General features: G+C 38.5%; 1 protein-coding gene across 1 annotated transcript in view; it reads right to left on the reverse strand.

Moving 5' to 3' along the window:
- Nucleotides 1-16,694, reverse strand: part of LOC130589223 (forkhead box protein L2-like) — a 37,502-nt gene extending 20,808 nt beyond the window's left edge. The window contains exon 1 of the mRNA XM_057390468.1: nt 16,065-16,694. Coding sequence (XP_057246451.1) covers nt 16,065-16,694 — 630 coding nt within the window. The remainder of the gene's footprint in view (nt 1-16,064) is intronic.
- Nucleotides 16,695-22,812: the final 6,118 nt, after the last annotated feature.

Here is a 22,812-nt window from a genome sequence, read left to right on the forward strand (position 1 = left end):
CAGCACGGGCAGTGAGGGCAGAGCGGGCAGTGAGGGCAGTGAGGGCAGTGAGGGCAGCGCGGGCAGTGAGGCCAGCACGGGCAGTGAGGGCAGAGCGGGCAGTGAGGGCAGTGAGGGCAGTTAGGGCAGCACGGGCAGTGAGGGCAGCGCTGGGCAGTGAGAGCAGTGAGGGCAGTGAGGGCAGCGCGGGCAGTGAGGGCAGCGCGGGCAGTGAGGGCAGCGCTGGGCAGTGAGGGCAGCCCGGGCAGTGAGGGCAGCGCGGCGCTCTGGTGCCCCCGCGTGGCCGGCGGCTGAGCACGGCCCCTCGCCCGTCCGCGTTAGTGACTCCGCGCCCTCCGAGCGCAGCGGCGTGGCGGTGTCCGGGATGGGCCTGTGCGAGACGTGCGGAGAAACAGTTCAGGATTCAGCAGCACTTAACAGAAAAAAATCTTACTTGGGTTTTGTTTGATTTGGGTTTTAGTTGTTGTTGCCGTGTGTTTCGTGTTGAATAACGCAGCGGTTTGACAGGTGGGCTGAGCGCGGGGTGCCTCTGGCGCGGTGGGCTCTGAGCCGCGGTTGCGGTCCCCGCGCAGCCGCCGAAAATGCATCGCTCCCTGCGGACGGAGCACAGTTTCCGGTAGAGGAGGTTCGGGGCAGCCCGGGCTGCYTGGAGTGCGGCAGGCCGAGCTCATTTTTCATTTTGCAAAGTATATATTTTTGGTTTGGTTCGTTGGTTGGTTGGTTTTTTTATTCTCAAACTATGTATTCTCAGGGCATATCTTTTTAGAGTCATTAGGTGCAACATTTCTTTTAGCACTGTGCCAGAAATCAGGAATTGCTTCTAAAATGCTACAAATCTGGAGAATCCAGAATAAACCTCAAGGTAAATTTTTGCTTTCAGAATAGGAAGATTCTTGATGTGAATCACATCTATGCCACCTTATTGGGTGTTTCATTTGGACATAATGTGGTGTAATTTGGGCTGTTTCTCTCCATTCTGTTTATTGGGGTAAATGGAATCTGAATAAACTCTATCAGAGAAAATAGAACTAACCACAATGCTTGCTGAGAGGGTGACCCCTTATTTTGTGATGCGTCCGCAAAAAGAGTAGAAAAATGTTCTCATAGTGCAGCCATTGACCAATTTGACCCAGCTTTTCCCCTTCCTTTGTGGCAATTACCGTCTGAGGAGCGGTATTAACCTCCTCCTCACAGTTGGGGCATCCAGAAAATCCTGTGGACAGCTGGCTGAAGAACTATGAGAGCCCTGAATGCTCCTCATTGCTGACTATTCTTGGACCTTTAGAGTTGAAAGTTAAAGTCTGAGTTCCTACTGCTGGAAGTATATAACAAGTGTTACCTCCTGTATGCAAATAATGTATAATGTTAAGTGTAGTTCAAGGTTGCCTTTACTGGATTTTTTTTTAATTGCAGTTTTTCTGATTCTGAGGTATACTTTGTGGCTATGCTCTAAATTTATTCTCTGAGTTTATAATAAATGCTCTGAGTTTAATAATGCACACTGCAATGCTGAAAACGGTATGAAGTACTACTTGAGCATTTGAACAATGCTCTCAGGCACTTACTGTGATTCTTGGGGTGTCTTGCACAGGGGCAGGCATTGGACTTGATCCTCATGCATCCCTTCCAACTAAGGATGTTCTATGTTTCTATAAAAATAAAACTTACCATGAATTCAGTGATGAATTTTCTCTGTGCCCAGGAAATTCTGATCCCATTGAAGGCAATGGCAGACATTCTAGTGCTTTTGAGAGTGCAAGAGTATCCTGCTATCCTTTGTTTATATAAAATCATCAGAGAAAGTGACAGACATTGCAGAGTTTTAGAACTGTTCTTGGAAATAAATTGATCAGAAATCCACAAGTATTTTATGTGGTACTGTGTATTATTTCAACTTATGAATCAGCTTTAGGACTGCAGAGAAAGTCTTTATCAGCTTGATCCTAAGATTGAAGTAGTATAAAGGCCATTTACTACCTTATCCATATTATCCATCCATCTAGATTATGAACAAAGCCACTTTTTCATAGCAATGGAAAAAGTCATAAGAAGTTTCATATTGAAAAAAAAAGTTCATATTGAAAGCCAAGAGAGAAAGAACCAATACCATGTATTGCCTCTCAGTGGAAGACTAGGACCTGTCACTTTCTGGAACTTCGTGAGGACCCATCTTGCATATCTGAACATCTGCACACTACTTAGAGCTGGCATTAGCTGAGTCACTTGCTACTTTCAGTTATAACTCCCTCACAGAGAAGGTATATTAGAAAAATCAATAAAGAAATCAATACATTTTACCCAAGTTATCAGATGTGCTCCGGATGCTTAAGTTGCTAAATAGTATTTGATTCAAATAAAACGGATCTCACATCCTTTCTATTAAATTGAGAGTTGGCATCTAATTCTCTACCCTCCCTTCTTCATTCCCAGTTGAGAAGCACTTGCACTCTGGCACCAATTTATATGGAATTTCAATATGGTTTTGAAATAAAATTGATTAGCATTTTCTCTCCTGAAAATCTGTTTTAACATCATCCCAACAATTATGGGAAATCAGATTGTATAAAAAATAATTTTTAGTTTATTTCCCAAATAAAGTAATAATGCAGCATAATGAGGGGTTGCGCAAGGGATCTCTAGGAGTACTTGGAAGAAGCAACAGTCAGTGAAGTGGAAAAATGAGGGAACAAAGACTGGATTTCACAGCGAACTGTTTCCATTGCATTTAATCTCTAGATATTACATTGATATTTTATGTGCATACAAATTATGTTCCATGGGAACACTGTGGGGTAAATTAAGAGTGCATTGCGCATGGATTTAGGCATGCAAATTACAAAAATGGGAGATAAGTATGAAGAAAATGTGTCCCTGAACCAGCATGTACTTAACTCATTGACAAACAGGAACATTAGGAAAAAAATTAGGAGATACTACATTTTGCAGGAAGACTCACAGCTTTTGGTAAGGGTTCTAGTAAYGATTTTGTTGATAATGTTCTTATTCTTCAATTTTCTCACAGCAGCATTAACCTTTCGTGTAAGACTGACAAGGATTTTTCTTTGCAATATAATTCTTTTGGTAGATAATGAAATCGTCCCAGCTGGGGACTGCATTGTTTCATGGTGATAGTGGGACAAAGTGCCTCTTGTATAGGTTAGAATCACACCCTGTAACCCTGTCAGTGAACTTCCAGTGAAATGGGAAATTCAGTTATTTCCAAAGCTTCATAACCATTCTGAGTTCTAAGAAACCCACCACTACAATTTGCAACAAAGACAACCCTTACTGTCAGTTCTAAGCAAATAAACAATGTTTGAAGGAATGGGAGCACTGATGCTATGAAATTCTGGGTAAAGGATGAGTTGTCATATTGCAGTTCACCCGTGAGGTATGAATTGCATTATTTAAACAGACTTGCATTCGTTCAGTGTGGCAAAGTTCTCAGGGGCTGGTATTCAGACTGGGACTATTTAACATCTTTGTTGGTGACGCAGGATTGAGCGCACCCTCAGCAAATTTGGTGATGACACCAAGCTGTGARGGGCAGTTGACACACCAGAGGGACCTCGGCAGCCCTCAGAGCCAAGAACCATGTGAACCTTATGAAACTCAACAAAATGAAATGCAAGTTCTTGCACCTGGGTCAGGGCAGTCCCAAGCACAAATGCAGGCTGGGCAGAGAAGAATGGATTGGGAGCAGGTGTGAGGAGGAGGAGGACTTGGAAGTATTGGATGATGAGAATCTTGATGTGCCCCAGCGATGTGTACTCACAACACAGAAAGCCAAATRTGTCCTGGGCTGCATCCAAAGCAATGTAGCCAGCAAGTCGAGGGAGGTTATTCTTGTCCTTTCCTCTGCTCTGGAGAGACCCTGCTTTTCCAGCTCTGGGGTCCCCACCACAAAAAGGATGTGAACCTGTAGGAGCATGTCCAGAGCAGGGCCATGAAGATGATCAAAAGGCTGGAGCACTTCATCTCTCCTATGAGAACAGGCTGAGAGAGTTGGAGTTGTTCAGCTTGAGAAGAAGACTTTGGGGAGACCTTAAGTAGCCTCCCAGTACCTAAAAGGGCAAGAGAGCTGGAAAAGGGCTATTTACAAAGGCATGGAGTAATAGGAGAAGGGGTAATAGCTTGAAACTGAAAGAGGGAGGGTTTACCTTGGATATTAGGAAGGAATTCTTTACTTTGAGGGTGGTCAGACACTGGAACAGTTTGCCCAGGGAAGTTGTGTATTCCCCATCCCTGTAAGCATTCAGGACCGGACTGGATGGGGCTTTGAACATCTGGTGTAGTAAAAGGTGTCCCTGCCTTTGACAGGAATGTTGGAACGAAGTGATCTTTAAGATTCCTTCCAAATCAAATAGTTCTATGATCCTATAAGATACTCACAGAGTAAGCTGATAGACTGTTGTTGACACACACTGCCAGCATTACSCAGTATTTTGTTTCAGTCACGGTCAATGCACAAAATGATTTCATCTTCCATCTCAGTCTCTTGTGTCAGTCTTGTGTCACTTGCCTCTATGAAAAGACTGATGTAAGACACAACTTGGGATAGCAGGATGCTACTAATTCACCAGACCAAACCAGAACCTCAGAAAGATTGACCTAGTATCCCCCTTTCAGACCCATTGCCAACCAACCTTCTGCCTCTGAAAACAGCTCATTTTGAGCTGAGTATCACTGCTGAGAGGACTGAAAAGCATGATTGCACATGCTTAATTAAAGGTCACAGGTCTGACAGTCTGTGACGTTATCTAATATATAGCTTTTCCTTTAGAGTTGCAGATCACCATTTTGTGAGGCTGTACATTTTCTGAGTTCTGAGCACTGCTCCCAGTTCACTGACTCAGACTGTTGATGTGATGGATCCAAAGTAGTGACAAAAGTTTGTGGGAATGCAGTAGCTCATCTCCTGCTTGTGCCAGGTCACTGCCACTCTTCTTGTTTTCATGTTTCCTCCTGACTGAACCAGGTTTTTGATAGGCAGCTGGAGTCTGTGATAAGCCAGAGTGAGTAATCTCTCTGATTCAGGAATGGACACACTTTATGCCAGAGCCTATCCCTCTTCACCCCATAGTCTGTCTTCTCCCCACCTTGAGCAGGTGTCCCTGTCCCTTCCACATACTCAAGTGTGGTGGCTTCATTTGTATAAAACCATGTTCTGTTCTTGGTTCCCACAATCCCTCTTACACCTATTTGAGAACTCCAAAATATTAAAAAACAACAAAYAATAGAAGCTCATGGAACCTGCCAAATCCAATCCAAAAGAAAGAGAATTCTCAAGGACGGCAATTCAAAGGAGGAAGGGCTCTTCCACCTCTCAGGGCTTCTTTCTGGGCGGGTAAGAATCCAGGACTGGAGTCCTGCCATGATGCAGAAAACTGCCACAGAAGGCCAGAAAGATGCTAAGGYAGATGATGAGATAAAATATAGGAAAATTTGGTGAGGAACATTTACCCACATATTGCTGTTGTCCTCCCATCTMTTCATTTCAGCATCTCCTCACGTTAACTTCTAGAAGGCTGGGATAATAAACAACTGTTAAATGATCTGCACTGAACCAGGGCTAACACAATTTGAATTCTTCTTTTATTCAAAAATATGGTGTTGGCACTTTTAGGAACATGAAGATGGTTTGTTTCACWTGTCAAATATTTGCCAAAAAGCCAGGTATACTGAATGTGTTGGATACGTTTCTGCCACCTAGTTAAAAAAATAGAAAGTTCAACACAGCAGAAAACCCTGAATTTAATGTCTCCTCTTGTAAGTCACAGAACATAAAAATTCATAAAAGTATATTTGAAGCTATTGTCTTTGCTCATATAGCCACAGAGGGCGATATTTTGTGTCAATGCTGGCTTGCACTCTTCAGTATATCCTGGACATCATAATTTCACAATAGATGTACATAGGTACTTTTCCTGAAAGAATCAGTCACTAATGTGGAAAAGTGTCAGGTGTTTTGTTAAGATACTACTGAGAAGTTTACCATTCTGCAGAAAAAAAGATAGTTTTGCTTTTCAGAGTAGCTGCTGCAATAGTTTTCACGAGAAAAGGTTACTTAAAAAAATCTGCTTTCCAGTAGAATTAAAATTTTGTTTAATCTTTCAATATTTGTCTCTTGTAGGTTGAAATCTATTGAAATCRCAGCATAAATTCATGGTGACATCCACTGGCCATGTTCGGCCATATTTCTTCCTTAGTCTTTCAAGTGACAGTATTCTATTGAAGTACAGTTAGAAAAATTAGCTGTTCCAGTCGCTTTTTACATGCATACATCAAACTGCCGTTCTAGGAAAAAATTCATTGGCATGTTGGATGCTGGAAACTTGCCTTGGCTTTTGTTTGCTAATAGATTACTTTATTAATTCCAAAGGTTTAGCAAGCACCTTGGTTTTTTTCCAGCAGAACTTAATTCATCTGCTCTCATTCTAAATTAATAGATGTCTTCTGGTCCCTGAGACATAGGACTTTGCTTTCACATGCCTACGTTTCCCCCATACTAATTATTTGAAATGTTTGATACCCCAAATATACAAGCTATCATTGGTCTCTGTGGAGTTTGACAAATTGCGCATTGGTGATGGATTTTTAAAAAAGCATTTGGGCRTGTTCTGAATCTGTAAAACAATGTATTTATTCACTGTTACACATTGTGCCTGTTTTCTACTGCTCTTCACAGTCATTTATATTGGCACAAAAGTTGTAGATGACTTCCATAAGTTAAGAATCATAAGGAGAAAATAAGGAGATAGGGAGAAAATAAGGAGATAGGGAGATAGGAGAAAATAAGGGTGATAAGGAGAAAATAAACCATAATACATATTTTTTGAATGAAATTCCAGATTCCAGTTTGTATTCCCAGAGTTATCATGACCAAAGTGGTTTTTCTGTTTCCTTTTTWWAAAAAAAATTTTTATTGTTTAGATTATTTTCTTAGCAAACGACAGTGCTACCAGTACTGTAGCATTCACAAGTGAGGTCCCTAGAAGACCAAAAGATTGTCCAGAATACTGTCCATTTTGACTTTATTCTGAACCAAAGAGGAAAGGAAGGGTGAGAGTCTGTGAATGTGTTTCAGAAACCTGTTTGAGAGGCAAAGGAAGATCTCTTATCTGGCCCCTGACCTACAGAGGATTTGCAGTGAGTAGAGAAGGATGTGCTGCAGCAGGGACTGTATTTTCAGGCATCTCTCCTTGCAGGAAGCTGCCCTTTGCTACTGAGCTGTAGGAATATACAACACCAAGTTTAGATTTTAACCATGTGCTCCAAAGTTTTACAGAAGGAACAGCTTCTGCAGGAAGATCAGAGTGCCTGGGAAATATCCCATGACTTGTTGGGTGGTTCATCTTCCTCTAAACTGAGGTTTAAATCTTTTGGGTATAACAGGAATGCAGTTAAATGCTTTAAAATTGATGGAAAACAAATTTTGACTTCAGTTTAAATAAATACRCATCAAAAAAGAGTACTATTTTTATTGTCTTACCCTAAGGTACAACAGGTTTGCCAAAGTCGTTATGTCTCTGCTGTGCTTGTGATGCACAGTAGTCATCAAGCTGGCTGCTGAATTATTTCCTTATAAGATCATTTAACTTCAAAACTTCATATTATACAGGTCACATGTTCTGGCGATATTCAGAAGGGAATTGTCACTTTTAGACAACTAATATCAGTCATTCTTCTATCTATATTTGGATTGCAGGCTCAGGCAAGTGTGATGGCAGTTATTAACTGCTCTCAAGAAATCCACTTGCAAGATGGATTTATTTCTTGATTAATGATGGAGATTATTCAAGTATTAATTCCAGTTTTTTATATCGCAAACTTGATATCATCCTTGTTCTCTCCACCCTTAAAATTACTATGATTACTCTAATTGTTAGAAAGCTATTATTTGATTCAGATTTGCAAAGTAATTATCAGCTAGTAGCACATCTGCCATTTCTCACTAAATTTTGCTATGTATTGTTGTATCTCAATTAACAAAAGATCTACTAACCGAAGCATTGCTGTACGAATTCTAGTAAGGCTTTCAAGCATGACATAAATTTTGTCCTGATTGATTCTGACTCTTACAGAATGTGCTCTTTAATTTGTTGCTTTGCATTTCAGAATTGTCTGTGAACCTGGCACTTGATGTTTTAAACAATGATTTCTTCGTCTGCAGCCATCAGATGTACATCTAGAGGTTTTAACTGATGGAATATCCTTTATGGCATTATTTCTACTTCTGCTTTATGAGTTGTGTTTTCATTACCATTTATTTCTTTGATTGCGTCACAGGCTACAGGGATTAAACAGAATTACAGTTTTTAATATCATCTTTGAGTTCATACTACTAAAATAATGGGATAATTGTCTGTACATATCTAGCTTTTCTGTCATGAATATGAGGAGCAGTGAAGGCAGCCAACACACCAGCTATTAATACTGGAGCATCATTGATGTGCTTTTTACACCCSCTGTACTTGTTATGTAGATTATTCACATTATTGCAAAGTTATACCTTTTAAAGGTGAGATTTTGAGCACTCATAAATATGCACAAGTGCTTATGTGCACACCCAAAAACACACGCACATATTTCAAATGTCTTAAAACATTTCTGTATTAGATAAACAATCTCAACAGCCTACTACTGACTGCTTAAAATGTGTCTTGTACTGAAAATATGCTTAATTCTGTTTATGTGCAACATTGCTTTGTCAACACTGTAAACCTTTCTTGATTACCAAATTCAGTTGACATGTTTTCTGTAAAAATACTCTCATGAGCTTTTTTAGAAATTATTATCAGACAAATTCCATTCCAAAGTGTCTGTGTTTTTTCTTCGAACTCCTACAGTCTCCAGATTTAGAATATTATCCAGTTCCAACTTTCTTTTTTTCAGTAATTTTACTTGATGTTTTTACACATAAGGATAGTGATGAAAATATTCTTAGAAAATTCAAAGTTAGAAAGAAAATTAATGTAATTTGTTGACACTGTATCAAGGTTGGGAAGAGCAGAATATATGCTGTTTCCATTTCATTTAATGGCTGCTTTAAATGACTGTTTAGATATTTTTATTGTCCTTAGTATTTAAATATATTACTGTCATGTGAGGAACCCCAGTATACTGCCTGTGTATTAGAATTATTAAATAGTTTCATAAGCTTTGAACAGGCTCATGATTGTGATCCAAACCATCAGAATTTTTATGAATGCAAAATGAAGAAGGATAATAATTTTTTCCCCTCAAGTAGATCTGTATATCTCAGGCTATAGAGATATTGCTTTTTTGAATTGTTACCTAGACTTTTTTAGATGTGTTGGCTTTTGAAACAGTATAGTATTCTAATTATATTTTCCAACTTTTAAATGCTTATTTTTGAAATGGAATTTCAAATTCTTCTGTTAATAATTCTGAGCTGAGCGCATATGGCTAAGTCTAATCTATTTACGGAACAGAAATACATATAATTCTGTGTCATGCTTTAACTTCAGCCAGCAACCAAGCCCTACACAGCTGCCATCTCACTGCCCCACCAGTGCGTTCAGGGGAGAAGCAGAAGGGTAAAGCTGGAAAACTCTTGGGCTGAGATAAGACAGTTTATTAGGTGAAGCAAGAACTGTATCTGCAAAAAAAAATCAAAACAAGGAATTAGTGCACCGCTTCCCATGGGCAGGCTGGTGCTGAGCCATCCCCAGGAGAGCAGGACCCTTCCATGTGTAGCAGTGACTTGATAAGACAAACACTGTCACTCCATACATCTCCCTTTTCTTCTCCTCTCTTCATAYATGGAACATGACTTGATATGGTCTGCGATAACCAGCCCTTTGGTCAGTTGGGGTCACCTGTCCCAGCTGTGTCTCCTCCCAACCTCCCATGCACCCCCAGCTTCCTTGCCAGTGTGTCAGTATTAAAAGCAGAAAAGGCCTTGGCTCTGTGCAAGCCCTGCTCAGCCACAACAAAAGCATCTCTGTATTATCACTGTGTTTAGTGCATATCCAAAACACAGTCCTCTACCAGCCGCTGGTAAGAAAATTAACTGTACCCTAACCAAAACCAGAAGAATCTGTAAACCTCAAGACGAGATGAGACAATTGGAATATTTTAATTGCTTGGTACAGAATGTGTGTTTTCTTTTAAACTTGGCTTCTACGACAGCAAACTGCTTGAATTACATGTTAAATCAGTTTATTAGGGTGAAATTTCTGCTTCTCATGTCTAAAATTCTAGTATGCCCCTGGAAGCAGAACTATGCTCTTCTGGACATGGAGAGTGGMACAGCTTCTGTTACATATTAGGTAGACCTCTATTCCCTCTCCAATTGTACAATTAAGTATATACAAACTGATACATAGGGCTGTGATTTTTTTTTAATTTACTCTTGGCTTTGTTGAGTCGTATCATTCGTAGAGCTCTCTCTTACACCCATTTGGGYAGCATGTAAATATGACATATTAGTGTATTTATTCTTATTAATGAAACTGAGTAAACTTCTGTTGCAACTCAGTGCTTAAAAAGGAGAATGTCTCCCAGTTCAATACAAAACCAATACTCTGTAAAATAAGCCTAATTTCTTTATATTTTTTCACTACAAGTTCAAAATGATCTGATTTTTTTTCCTGGTACCGAGGTTTCAAACACTATTTTTCTACTCATTCATTTGCAGAGTGGCAGCCATTTAAGCATCCATCAGGCCTAGYGCTTTGTCTTGCTTTTCCCTGATCAGATATTTACTTTCAGCTCTCAACAGACCTTAGACACACTGGTACCTCACAAGCACAGTGTAAACCACACATTGTCTTCAAAGGACACAAGTAGCTAAGCTCTATGTGCTGAAAACAGGTTACTGAATGAATRTTAAAACAGTTAAATAAAAATTCTAAGTGTTGAAAGATCCAAAGGGATTTGGAATAGCTGATTACTCGATCTAGAGACAAGAACAGTCCTTTAAGTGAGACTTTCCTTACTGAGCTTTGACGTTGAGCCAAGTTTACTAAAAATTGAGCTGAGAAATCTGTCAGGCACATAGGAAAATTAGTACAGTATGGTCTTATGATAAAAGCAAAGTCTGCAAGCCTGAGTTTTACTTACTTCATGGTATATTGCTTCCAATGAAATGAATTCTTTTTTTTTCATGGTTGTTGCTAGAATCAGAATCAGGAGCTATAGCTTCTTTCTACATCATTCTTATGGGAGTTAAAGTCTTATTCCAGTATGTTGAGATAAGCTTCATTCTGTCTGTGGTGAACTGGGAATATTCTTAGTGTTAGCTGAGCCATGCATAAGAAGGTACCAGAGTAGGGCCACAGGAAACCTTGAAGTGGGAAATTYGGATTGGAACAGAAAGGTGGCAAAGGAACACAGACACAGAAGGACGGGGCAAAAGCTGAAGGAGTGMAAGGAGAATGAAAGGGTGAAATAAYTAATGCAGCTGATCAGATCCTCAGTTGTGCTGGGAACAGGTAAGACATAGGGGAATCATTTATGGACGTTTTAATGTCCTATTAAATACAGTGTAAATACAGATTGAAAGAGTTTTAAAGATCTCAAGAGAGTCTGACCTCCAACTTTCTTAAGTCACATCATCTATGTCAACATATCATAGGGCCAAGGTGGTCCATGGTTGCTATGGTGGCTTTCAAGCACTTCAGTAGGCTCTCCCAGGGCATTTCTGACATGCTAGGATGCAGCTGGTCAGGAGCTGGTATTGGTAAAAAGTTTGAAAATTGGTCTATGGTACAAAAATTGTGTAGTTTGACCCATGTCTGCATGATCCACTTGGCATGACACTATCCCTAACACAGAAAAAATTTGTAAATTATTGTCACTATTTCATATATAGTATAGGTGGGCTATGAACATTTGTTTGTTTTTTTTTTTATTTTTAACGTACACAGATCAGATTATACCACCCTGGGAAGATCCTGATTAAAATTACACTTCAAAGAAATTCAAAGATTTAGCTACAGGAGGACACATTTAAATCAATCAACCATATCTGTGCCCTGTATTGATTCTGAATAGTTTCTGTGTGATTGAGACGTTTTGATTTTCATAATCTCATTTCCAATTACACCATAGAAGCTTTGAGTGTTTCCCTTTTTTTCTTTTCTTCCCTCATGGTGTCACTACAGGCCAAACCTGACAAATCCTCATGGTACATGTACACGAGCCTAAGCACCCCAGATGAGGTATTTCTGTTTTGCTGCCTCCAAAGGTTGTCTTCTATAACCTGGACAGGGAGTACAAGGGATGGATATCAGTTGGGGGGCATAAGTCAGTGTGCAAAAGTTTGAGTGGCTATAGGTCTTGTAGGCTTCTTTTCCTACAAAGCTTTCATTTGTGGTCCTGGACAGCAGTTATTTTCAATATGAAAGAGGACAAGTCTCAGAGTCACAAGTCTTACTCAGAAATGCCTCAGAAAATAAACTGTGTAGTAACTTTCTGWGTTTAGCAGGCAGAGATATCTCATTAAACTTTTAAAATAAATATTTGTATAAACTGGTGAAGGTCAACTCCAATGGCGGTTATTATCTGGCTAAAAAATGTTACCTGTATAATGTTGTGAATAAAAGGTTCCGGCCTGGTTCTCTTACTGCTGACMATTAAGGCACAGTTTATTGGAAGTGTTAGCAAATGTATGGTTCAAAATTTTATTTGGTGCAAAAAGAAGAGGAAAGCGATTGCCAGTTTTTGTTTCTGAGAGCATATGTGACCTCCATCCCAGCTATTTATGTCATACACCAACATTGCATCTGTGGACTCCTAAAGTAGATCTGCTGTAAAAAAATGACCTCTTATTTATGGCTATAACAGATGATAATAATCAAAATGCTACGATTCTGACTTCCTGACATTTTTATCAACCCCAGGAATACACTTCAGCTGGAAAATGCTGAAACTGTCAACATGCAGTTTTTAGATACTTTGCTCTTGTTGGATTTTCTGAAATTCAGCATTTGTAACTGTTGGTTTTGCTTCTAAGGGAGTCTCTTACATTGTAAATACCGCCTCATAAATTCCTGTACAAGCATTTAATTAATCTGTTTAATTTTCAAGATCATTTCTGTCTTCTCATTAAATGGTAATTTCCTGTATCAGAAATCTAATGTCCTCTCTAATCAGACAATTATATTTCAAGATGAGAAAATTATTTCTTTTTCTACACTACGTGTATTTGGGGGTTTAGAATTCAGGTAAAATACATAACCTGATTTTTTTCTTACTGCTCTGGAATTTTTACTTCAAGTTGTTGGCAAATTAGTACTTTGGCATTTTCATCACAAAATGACATACTAACCCCACTCTTTCAGCTGAAATGAAAAAAACATTATTAAGATTGCAATGTCAAGCTTTCAGAGGCTAGGGCAGAGGAAAAATGACATCTTGTCTAAATAGTGTATCCATAACTTGGCCCTTACCTCTGCTGAAGGCATTAAAATATTGCCTGTAGTTATTATGAAAAAATCTGATGTTTTGCCATATTTCATATCCAAGTCAGTCCTTTTTTTTCTATATTAATTAAAATCATGCAATGAGGAAATGCTGGGTATTGTTTGTTCAGATTCTGTTTACAGGAAAAAATAGTGGCTTTCTATATTTTGGCAGTTGCAGTTTGCCTTGGAGACAATGGATTCACCTCTTTCATCTGGTGCAGGACAAGTGACCAAAATCAAACTTATCAAGATGGTCACTTGTTTCCATGTTCCTTTGTGTCTTGGGAAGATTCAAACACACAGAGCTGAAAGCCAGGGCAATGGGAACTCAGGTGCTGGGCTTTGAGGAAAAAAAGTGCTGCACAGGGATTTCACATACATGATGTCTAAAGTGAATGCGTACATTTGACCTCCGACTTTTAGGTCTGTGCTTCGAGATGTTCCTCRTGTCTTAGGTTATTTTAAAAGTAAATGATACTATGGCTTTGAAGGGTAGTAATAAAATAGTGATTGGGCAATTTTGTCTTTAGAGCAATGTTCAAACTATGCACTTTAGAAAATCAATGGATACACGTTGCATGATGAGGACAAAATAAATATTTGCTTATTAGTGGAAAAGACTACTCCTCCATTGTGGCATGCAGGTGCTGTACAAAGAAACAAAAAATTAAAACACATGGTATGAAACAAAAATAAATAAGAAAGCATACTGACAGCTACATAAGCAGAGTGGAAATATCTAAGATGGGAGCTCTTATTCTATGGTATGTGTATCACGAGTGGTATGAGAACTATTTCAAAGTGGTCTTCAAATACAATTTGAGCATCTGARCAGAAGAATGTCTCCTACTACATATGAGTTCCTATTATTGCATTCCCACAGGAAACTGGGATGAAGATCTGGAAGCCTGCATGAGCACTGGCACATGTCACATTTCCACCATCGTCACGAATCTGGTAAAATTTCCAGAGCAAACTAAAATGGTTATTTCAGGCTTAAAGGATGACGTGGTAAGTGATAGCTAACATTAGCTCAAGCAGAGAGTCATGTCACTTAATACCCTTCTCCAACTCTTATTTAGCAGGGAAGATGAAGTCAAATGGCATTGTGTCATTCTAGGAATATCCTCAGGTGTTCTTCACAAGCTTTTTCCAAGCAAGCTAACAGAGCCCAGTGAGAACAAACAGGAGTAACTTGTTCTCTTGTGTAACTTTACAGTAGGTCTCTGACAGCAAAAGAACTATGAATATTACATTTTATCCAATACATAAACTGTAGCAGGCAGAGTAATTTCCCACCTACTGCTCATCAAACCTATCCTGGGTGTTATCCCTAGATTTCCTTCTCATCTGATTGTAATTGCCTGGCATTCACAATTTGTACTCCTTAGGCTTCTGACTGCTCCTTGATCAATATGTCTGAGCTCCTTGTCCCAACTCCAGTTGTCCCTATTTCACTAGCCAGTCTCCCAATCTGTCGAGCCCCTTCAGCCCACCTTCCCCATCTTTGTCCAGTTCTCACYTTTTGTCCACATGCAAGGACATTTCACAACTGAGGCACCACAGTGCTTTAATCTATATTTTATATGAGTAAGTATTTCAAAGGAAGACTTTCTAGTTTTATAATTTAGTATATTGCCTTGTAATTAGTCATATTGCCTTTAAGTAATCATTTAAGTTAATTAATATGTGGCTATGCATTTCAGAACGAGATTTGAACTTTAAAACATATATTAGATAATATTGCAGAACTATTTCACTTGGAGTATTTATTAATCTGAACAATTATTCAAGCAAGTATCCAACTTAATGATTAAAGATATATAAATGTACAGAGTTTTTTTATCAGTACAATGCATCAGAATTAATAGTGCCAAGTGAGTCCTAACCAATGTATAATATTAAATGAATAGAAGAATAATTCAGTATTGTCAACAGTAAGGGAAGTGACAAGCAGTATTTCAAAGCCAATCTCAAATGACAAAGGAAAAATATATTAATCTTTCCTACTCAATATAATGTAAAAGTAAATATGTGGTTGTACACGTTTGAATATGTAGTAATAAATGCAYATACATGTGTATTAATTTGAATCTAATAGAGCAGAAGTATACAGTAATATGATTAATACAGAACAATTTAAAAATTATTTCATTGGGCAGTCAGTGTGAATGGATTTGCTTTTATACTAAAGTAATCTATGCATGGCTATTGACTAGAAGAATTRTTAAGGATTCATTGTTATGCTTTAAAGCTAATACACTTAGGTAATAATCATAATCACTGGTTTATATAAGTAAGCAAGCTCTTCTGCCATCTTTAAGCATATACAAAAGTTCAAAATGGTGCAACATATAAAGAACATCTTGACTGATTCCCAAGCTGCCTGTGAAGTTTCTGCACTTCAAACACTTTCTAATACTTACAGATGTGTCTGAATGCTTCACTTTGGTGCTGTTTTTGGGAAAAGAATAAAAGGGAATTAGGGAAACCTGGTTGAACATTAAGGAAAATATTCTGCTGCATAACTGAAGCGGCAGGAGATCTATAAAACCAGTCCCCAGAAGTGCTCTGTGGTTTATCTGTCTGTAGTTGAGGTGAAAACTTCCCCCTGATTAAATCACTGTTTACATTCCATTTTTGGTGTTCATGTACAAACTGCAGTCYGTCAGCATACAGCATTTTCCACAGTGGATCCAGAAAATAATGTGTTTGGTAAAGCAAATTTGGTGCAGGGCAGGAAGGATAGGGTCCCCATGGCATGAAATAATTCGCAGCAAGGCAGTGCTCTAGCTCCTTTTGATGTCCTCGCTTTCGTGACCTTCGACGTTGCCTGAAGTCCCCGTGAGCAAAGTCATTTAAGTTTGATGGATGAATACTCCAGTAATTTCCTTTGCCATCCTCACATCTTCCCACCTTGATGAAACAATCATTTAGTGAAAGGTTGTGCCTTACGCTGTTCCTCCAGCCTCGACCTTTGTTCCTGTAAAAAGGAAAATTATCTTCAATATATTTGTAGATAGCAGCTAAATTCAGTTTATTTGTGGGGGAAGAAAGAATTGCTTTTGCAATCAAAGCTATGTACGACAGAGGTGGTTTATCCAGAAATCTTTCTTCATCCACAGTCACAGGAAGACCCTTTTTGTTATGTAGGTGAGAGCTGGGAATTTGAGGTGCAATCCCATGAGTCAGTTTTCCTTCTTTTCCTGCTGTACAGATGTCTCGACTTCCTTCACTGTTTTCAGAAGAGTCTTCACTCATTATAGCAGCCTGAAACTGGCATTTGTTTTTAGCGTTCTGGTATTTTACTGCAAGTAGCCAGTTGAATAATTGGTCCACAGAATATAACCAGCAGGAGGAATGGAAGTTGGACTTTAAACGTGCTGCTCTCACATACCCAGATTTCTATTTTATACTCTGTTAAGTCAACATCCTTAAMAATGAAAACCGAACTGCCTATGTTTATAAAAGTCAAAGCGCAAGTCTTAGCTGAATGACAAAAAAAATACAAAATGATTATACTATCTTAAGTATGAAGATAAACAGGCCATGACGTTGGCCTCTCACTTCATTATAATCTGAGAAAACACCCTTCAGTGTTCCCCATTGAAACATAATGATTAATGAGAAATTTATGGTGCCTATACAGAGTTGCGAAAGGATTAGACTCTCCAGTGATATGCAGAACAAATTGAAACCAACATGTTRATTCCTGTGTTCTACACTTAGTCAAACATGTTGTATTTAGCACAATAAACATTTGCTTTATTTGCTAATAGAAAGTACCGTGTTCAAGGCCAGGTTGGATTGGGCTCTGTGCACCCTGGTCCAGTGGAAGGTGACGCTGCCCATGACAGTGGGGTTGGAGCCCCAACATTTTCTGTGATTCAATGATTCGATGATCTCATGCAATTAGTCTAGGAAGGTTATTCAACATGTTGAAATATGTTCTAAAGCAAAACACAACAAAATGGTGGAAACTTTGAAAGAGGATGTATTTTCTTCTTTTGGGTCACTTTTGATGTTCAAAATATGTATTCATAAATGAGATATGTGTTTTGAGGCATCAACAATGGCATCAAAGATTTAACCTTACAAAGCTGAAGTTGATGCTGTTGTTCAGGATTGTATGGGTTCTGAAAATAACCCTTGGTTGCTCCATTCAGATGCTAGTTCTGTCAAAGAGAGAGGGAGACTAGGGTGTGCATTAAAATGATCCCTTTCCTCCTCACCTAGAAGTTCATATCCTGACTGATCTTCTTTATTGGGCACTTGTAAGCCTGGTCTCAYGTTTTCCAAATTGACCAACCAATGTTTCAGCTGGCAACCACAAAGTTTTTGGCTTAGAAAACAAAGACTTGTAATCTAATGATGCAGTTCACATGTGATCTCTAACATTTCTGTGCCAGAGTAGAATGGCTACCTGATTGCTTGCAAGATTTAATGGAACACTTTTCCAGCAATCATTGTGAATGGGATGTACCTGGTATTTTAACAGGCTTGGCTGTTCAAAAAWCCCAGTGATGACATGATGAGTATTTAACTGTTTTTCCTTGGTCTTCAGTCTCAACAATCACTTCTTTTGAAGGCATTCAATTGACCTTCTTTATCCCTCCTAGAAATTGTCTGCCTGGAACATCCCAAAGTTGCTATCATCTTTCTGTTACTGGTAGTTTTTCATAGCCTTCKGATGGCTAATTTACCAGTTTGTTCTCTTCCTTTCTTATTTGCAGCTGAATGGTTGCAAAATCACAGCAGAAATTATTGTTTCTGAARTGTGTGATCTGACATGTTAGACTATTTATTACAATCATGCCATTTCTATGGCTGCAGCTTTAAGCAGGTGATACCTAAAGGGGTTCCTGGAATAATAATCTAAAAAGCTTGATTTCAGTTCAGAATACCGGATTCTCTATATTAGGTTATTTCTACTGAAATCTGTGTTTTTATGGAAGACTGCAGTCATGGACTGGAGAACAAATGCTGCTCACTGTGACAAGGACTGTGTGTTCCTTTTCCCACAGCTCCAAGAAAGAAACACAGAATCAACCACATGTTCTGCTATTTTTAGTAGTGGCTTTGTAAACTGAAGATTTTGAAGAAGGGCAAGGCACAGAACCTTGATTTTGAGTGTCTACAAATATCCAAATTAAATTAAGAGTAAGGAAACTTATTACAGTTTTCAATTTGAAGGACAGGTTTTGGAAACTGAGGTTATTAGGAGGAGCCAGTCTGAAGAATTGGAAATTTGAATGCAGAAAATGCCCAAAAGTCAAATGCATGATGCTTGAACTTGAATTCTGAGTAAGAATAAAAATTGTGTTGAAAGGGCTGCGTACCTGAACAGATGAACAGTTCTTTTAGTAAGTAAAGGAAGATTCTACAGTGAATGAGAGATGAAATAGAGTGCAAAGCCCCCTGTATTTGGAATGGCTGAAAATYCTGATCTCCAAGACCAAGATTTTGTTTCTCAGATACGCCATCAAAGAAAATATTAATTCCGTATTTCTGGGTGTCTTGCTCGTTCCTCCTTTCTCCAAGTTATTTCTGGAGTAAGCTTTTATTTTCCTCTAAGTCTTATCATTAAAGATGAAAATTCCTCTCTTTTCCCAAAACAAGCTTCCCTCTTAAAAAGCAAGATGTGGTCCATGTTTTATCCTTATTCTTGATGGGTACCCTTTTGTCACTGTCTGAAATGTCTACAAAGCTTTTACATTAGAGGAACAACCTTCACTGGCTCATTGTCCAGTTTCATCTGAAAAGAAGAGTGAGAGGCAAGGAAAGCATACATGAATACTTATTGTGCAGACTTTTCCCAGCCCAGGGAAGCAGATCCCTCTTCAGATGTCTGCATACACCTTATTAAAGCACCATTATTGTTGCCACATTCTCTACAAAGCTGCTAAAACACTGCGTGGTTAGAAATCTGAGATTTCTCACAAAGCACCATAAAAAGATGGGGTTGGATTTATCAGCCRGACCAGTTAAATAGTTTATCCTGCAAATTTGTCAATAATAGAAGTATTCTTGAAAAAATGGATAAGGGTGACAGAGCACTTGGTAATACTCTTCCAGTAATGAAATCTTTTCTGAATTTTCACTATACAAGAATTGGGTTTTTTTCCTCTGTCCTTAATTTAGGTTAAGGAGAGTTTTGTCAGTGTCATAACTTTGATTGTATGTATCCAGGCTATCCCCTTACAACAATTGTAATGTTTCTTTCCCTATACATATATTCACAAAGCCTGCAGTTATCCTGATTTATACTGTGAAAACAAGCACACGTTTTAGGGAGTGGTCTGGTTTCTACTTTTGATCACAGAGTAAACCACTTGCAGTCATAGGACAAAGATTTTTTAAAAAGTCTGGCAGTGCATACAATCTGTAACTAAGAACGGAAAACAATTGAAGGTAGTTCCTGTCCTCACTCAGCCTTTATTACTGGTATTTAAGTACTATGATACGGAATTTAGAAAGAAAATCCTGCTTAAATGTAATACTGTCTTTTCTTCCTTAGCTCTACATACTTTCAGAATTAATTAATGTTTCAAAACACCTCTCAAAATATGCCATCATTAATTCTTTCTAAACTATATAACCTTTAAAATATTTCTTCTACCTCTGGTTCAGCACTTTTGAYCATTTAACAGTCAGATAGAGCAGTGTTCTCTGCAAGGAGAAAATGYATTTATGCCTTATCATAATAGATTTATTTAATAGCAATGAAGAAAGTAATACATCATATACTATTTGCTGAAGAAGTGCAGTTTTCTAGGGCCCTGGGGAATACACTGTTAGGAAGCCAAGTGGAACCAGATTTTATACTGCTCATCTGCAGTCGATGCTTAAGACATAATTGTTTTCTACTTGATGCAGAAAGGTAGTGCTTCTTTTCTTACAGTTAAGGCAAAGAAAGATCAATTGGTCAGTGCTAATAATAGATATGACAAAAATATTTCACTGTAGTTTTTGTTGCTCCATTGTATGTTTAATTAGGTCCCAAGCCTGCTAATTTTATAATGCTTTTCCCTCTAATGTTTACTCTGCTGTTCAATAGAGAGGCTAACACATATAGAGCTGTCTTATTTTCTTCACATTGTAAACTCTACCTATTGTTTCCACTGTTCCCTAAACAGTATTTAAGGACACCTGGAAACCATTTGTCCTGATTCAGCACTTGGTTTTGATGTGTTCAAAACCATTAAGGAGCACGGCTTCAATAAAGTAGTAATTAAATGTTCTAGAATGACCTGCTGCTGTAATACTTTGAAAGCAAAGAGTTACTCTGTTGTCTGATTTAGGTCTTTTATGACTCAATTTTCAAAGATGCAGAGAACAAATGATATRATTTTTATTATATTRTTTTCACGGTGTTAATGCAATCCTTCTATGCTTATCTATGCTTGATTTGAGGTAACTGTCTATATATACTTTTGATAAAACATGTGCACTCTTATGAAAACTTTGACTCAGTGCAAACTGTTCAGACAAGAACTAAATTAAGTGGAGAGCAGACATAAACCTCTTCCCCTCTGCACTGAAGAAGATGAAGCTTGTAGACAAGACATTATTTTCAACCAGGGTGTGGTCTCCCTTTGCTCCCAGTTGTGCTTGTTGGTCTCCCTCCTTATAACCACTGGTACTTCTTTCTTGTACAAAGGCAGAATCTTTTCCCTCTTTCATATTGTTTATTTCTTACACAACGTTTTTCTGTTTTCCTTTTTAGCTGCCCTCAGYACACTGCCCTCTTTCTCTAACTAGATAATGGCACAAGACTGAAGACTTGATCAGTTGGTGGTAGCAGTTTTGCTTCACATCTCTGGTGTTTATTTACACCCAGGACAGAATTAAGGATTTGAACTGAGTGAATGGCAAGATGGATAGAGATACACACAATAATATTAATGTCACTGACAGTACTTGATTTAAACAAAAATATGTCTTTGAAAATGTCTTTGTTTTCAGAACATTCTGCAGGCTGTCCTTCCTTCCTAAACAGTCCTTGTCACAGCACGATGGAATGCAGTGATTTGTTTGTAAGCTCAGGTGTAATATCTGTCTAATAGCTGCTGAAGCCAATGGAAAGGTTCTCCTTGCTGAATAAGTACTGGACTGGGCCAAGACAAATCACTGGCTTCAGCAAGCATTAAGAAAAGAAAAATTACAGCATAAATAGCCAATAAATCAAAACACTCTCTCACCAGTTTTTAAACCTATTTTCATGCAGTCTAGAGGCAATACTAGTTTCCATGAGTTTCCTTTTTCTGTTTTTCTCCTTCCATTTTCAGCTAGAAATGAATCTGTTCTCTAAGCTTGCCTTGGTCAAGATGTAGCCAAGCACAGTAGGTTGGCGGCCCTTCTCTTGTCTGCACCTCTAACTTGAATGTCCCACCATGGTCCATTGGGGAAGTTACCTTCCCATTTGCATTTGCCTGTGCAGCTTTTTTTAAGAAATATACAGAATGCAAAAGAGGAAACAGCTTTTAACAGAAACAGATGTAACCATTAACAGTGTCATAAATAAATTCTCCTTGTTTGCATAATTACTACAGTAGTATTTTCTTAGATTATGTTGACAGAAGAAATTGACTTCTCATTAGAGTAAGAAGTCTAATTTTCCAGTCTGTGCCTAATTCACACAATACAAAGTCAAAATGTGCATGTAGCAAATCAGCTCTGAAGCTCTGTGCAGAGCCATAAGCGGGAACAGGCAGCCGTGGTGCTTCTGGGATCCCTCTGAGAAAGACTTTGGACTCCTCTGTGGAGGAAGTTCTGGAGAGCTCACTCCTTTCTTAGTCATGAGCATGGCTGGATAGAACTACCATCTGTATTTAAACAATTCTTGAATGTTTTTACTGTTAAAAAATACAGCATTGTAAAGCACTAGCTCAAAGTCAGTAACATCCTTAGAGTGTAAGAGCTGTGTAGTTTATGGTAGAAAGCTACTTTTGATATCTCTTCTCATATGTTATTGTCTCAAAGTATGATTGGGGAATTAGGAATGTTTTTACCATAGCAGGTGGGATGGCTATTGAAGGGCTACGGTGGAACACTGGCAAAACCTGGAGATGTTCTCCTGGTGTGGGAGGATGCTTCATCAGAAAAGATGATTTGTGGCAAGATGCAGTTTACCTTATTGTCTGGCAATAGACATTCTCAGGTGAGCTTTGAAGTTACCAGTGAGACTGTAACAACAGGGGGAAGGATTCAAAGTGTCCTGAATGAAGAAAGAGGTTACTAACCTGTGCTGTAATCTGTGATGATTATGTTAATGTTATCAGTCTCTGGCGTGGTTAATTTCAGTGTCTCTTAACTTGTACTGTGCTATTAGATTACAGTGTAGATTTACCTTTTGAGGTAGGGTAAGGGAAGATGCAAT

Source organism: Malurus melanocephalus, unplaced genomic scaffold (assembly GCF_030028575.1).
Source record: "Malurus melanocephalus ecotype Western Australia unplaced genomic scaffold, MMel_1.1 scaffold_27, whole genome shotgun sequence".
In the NCBI taxonomy this organism is placed as follows: Eukaryota; Metazoa; Chordata; class Aves; order Passeriformes; family Maluridae; genus Malurus; species Malurus melanocephalus.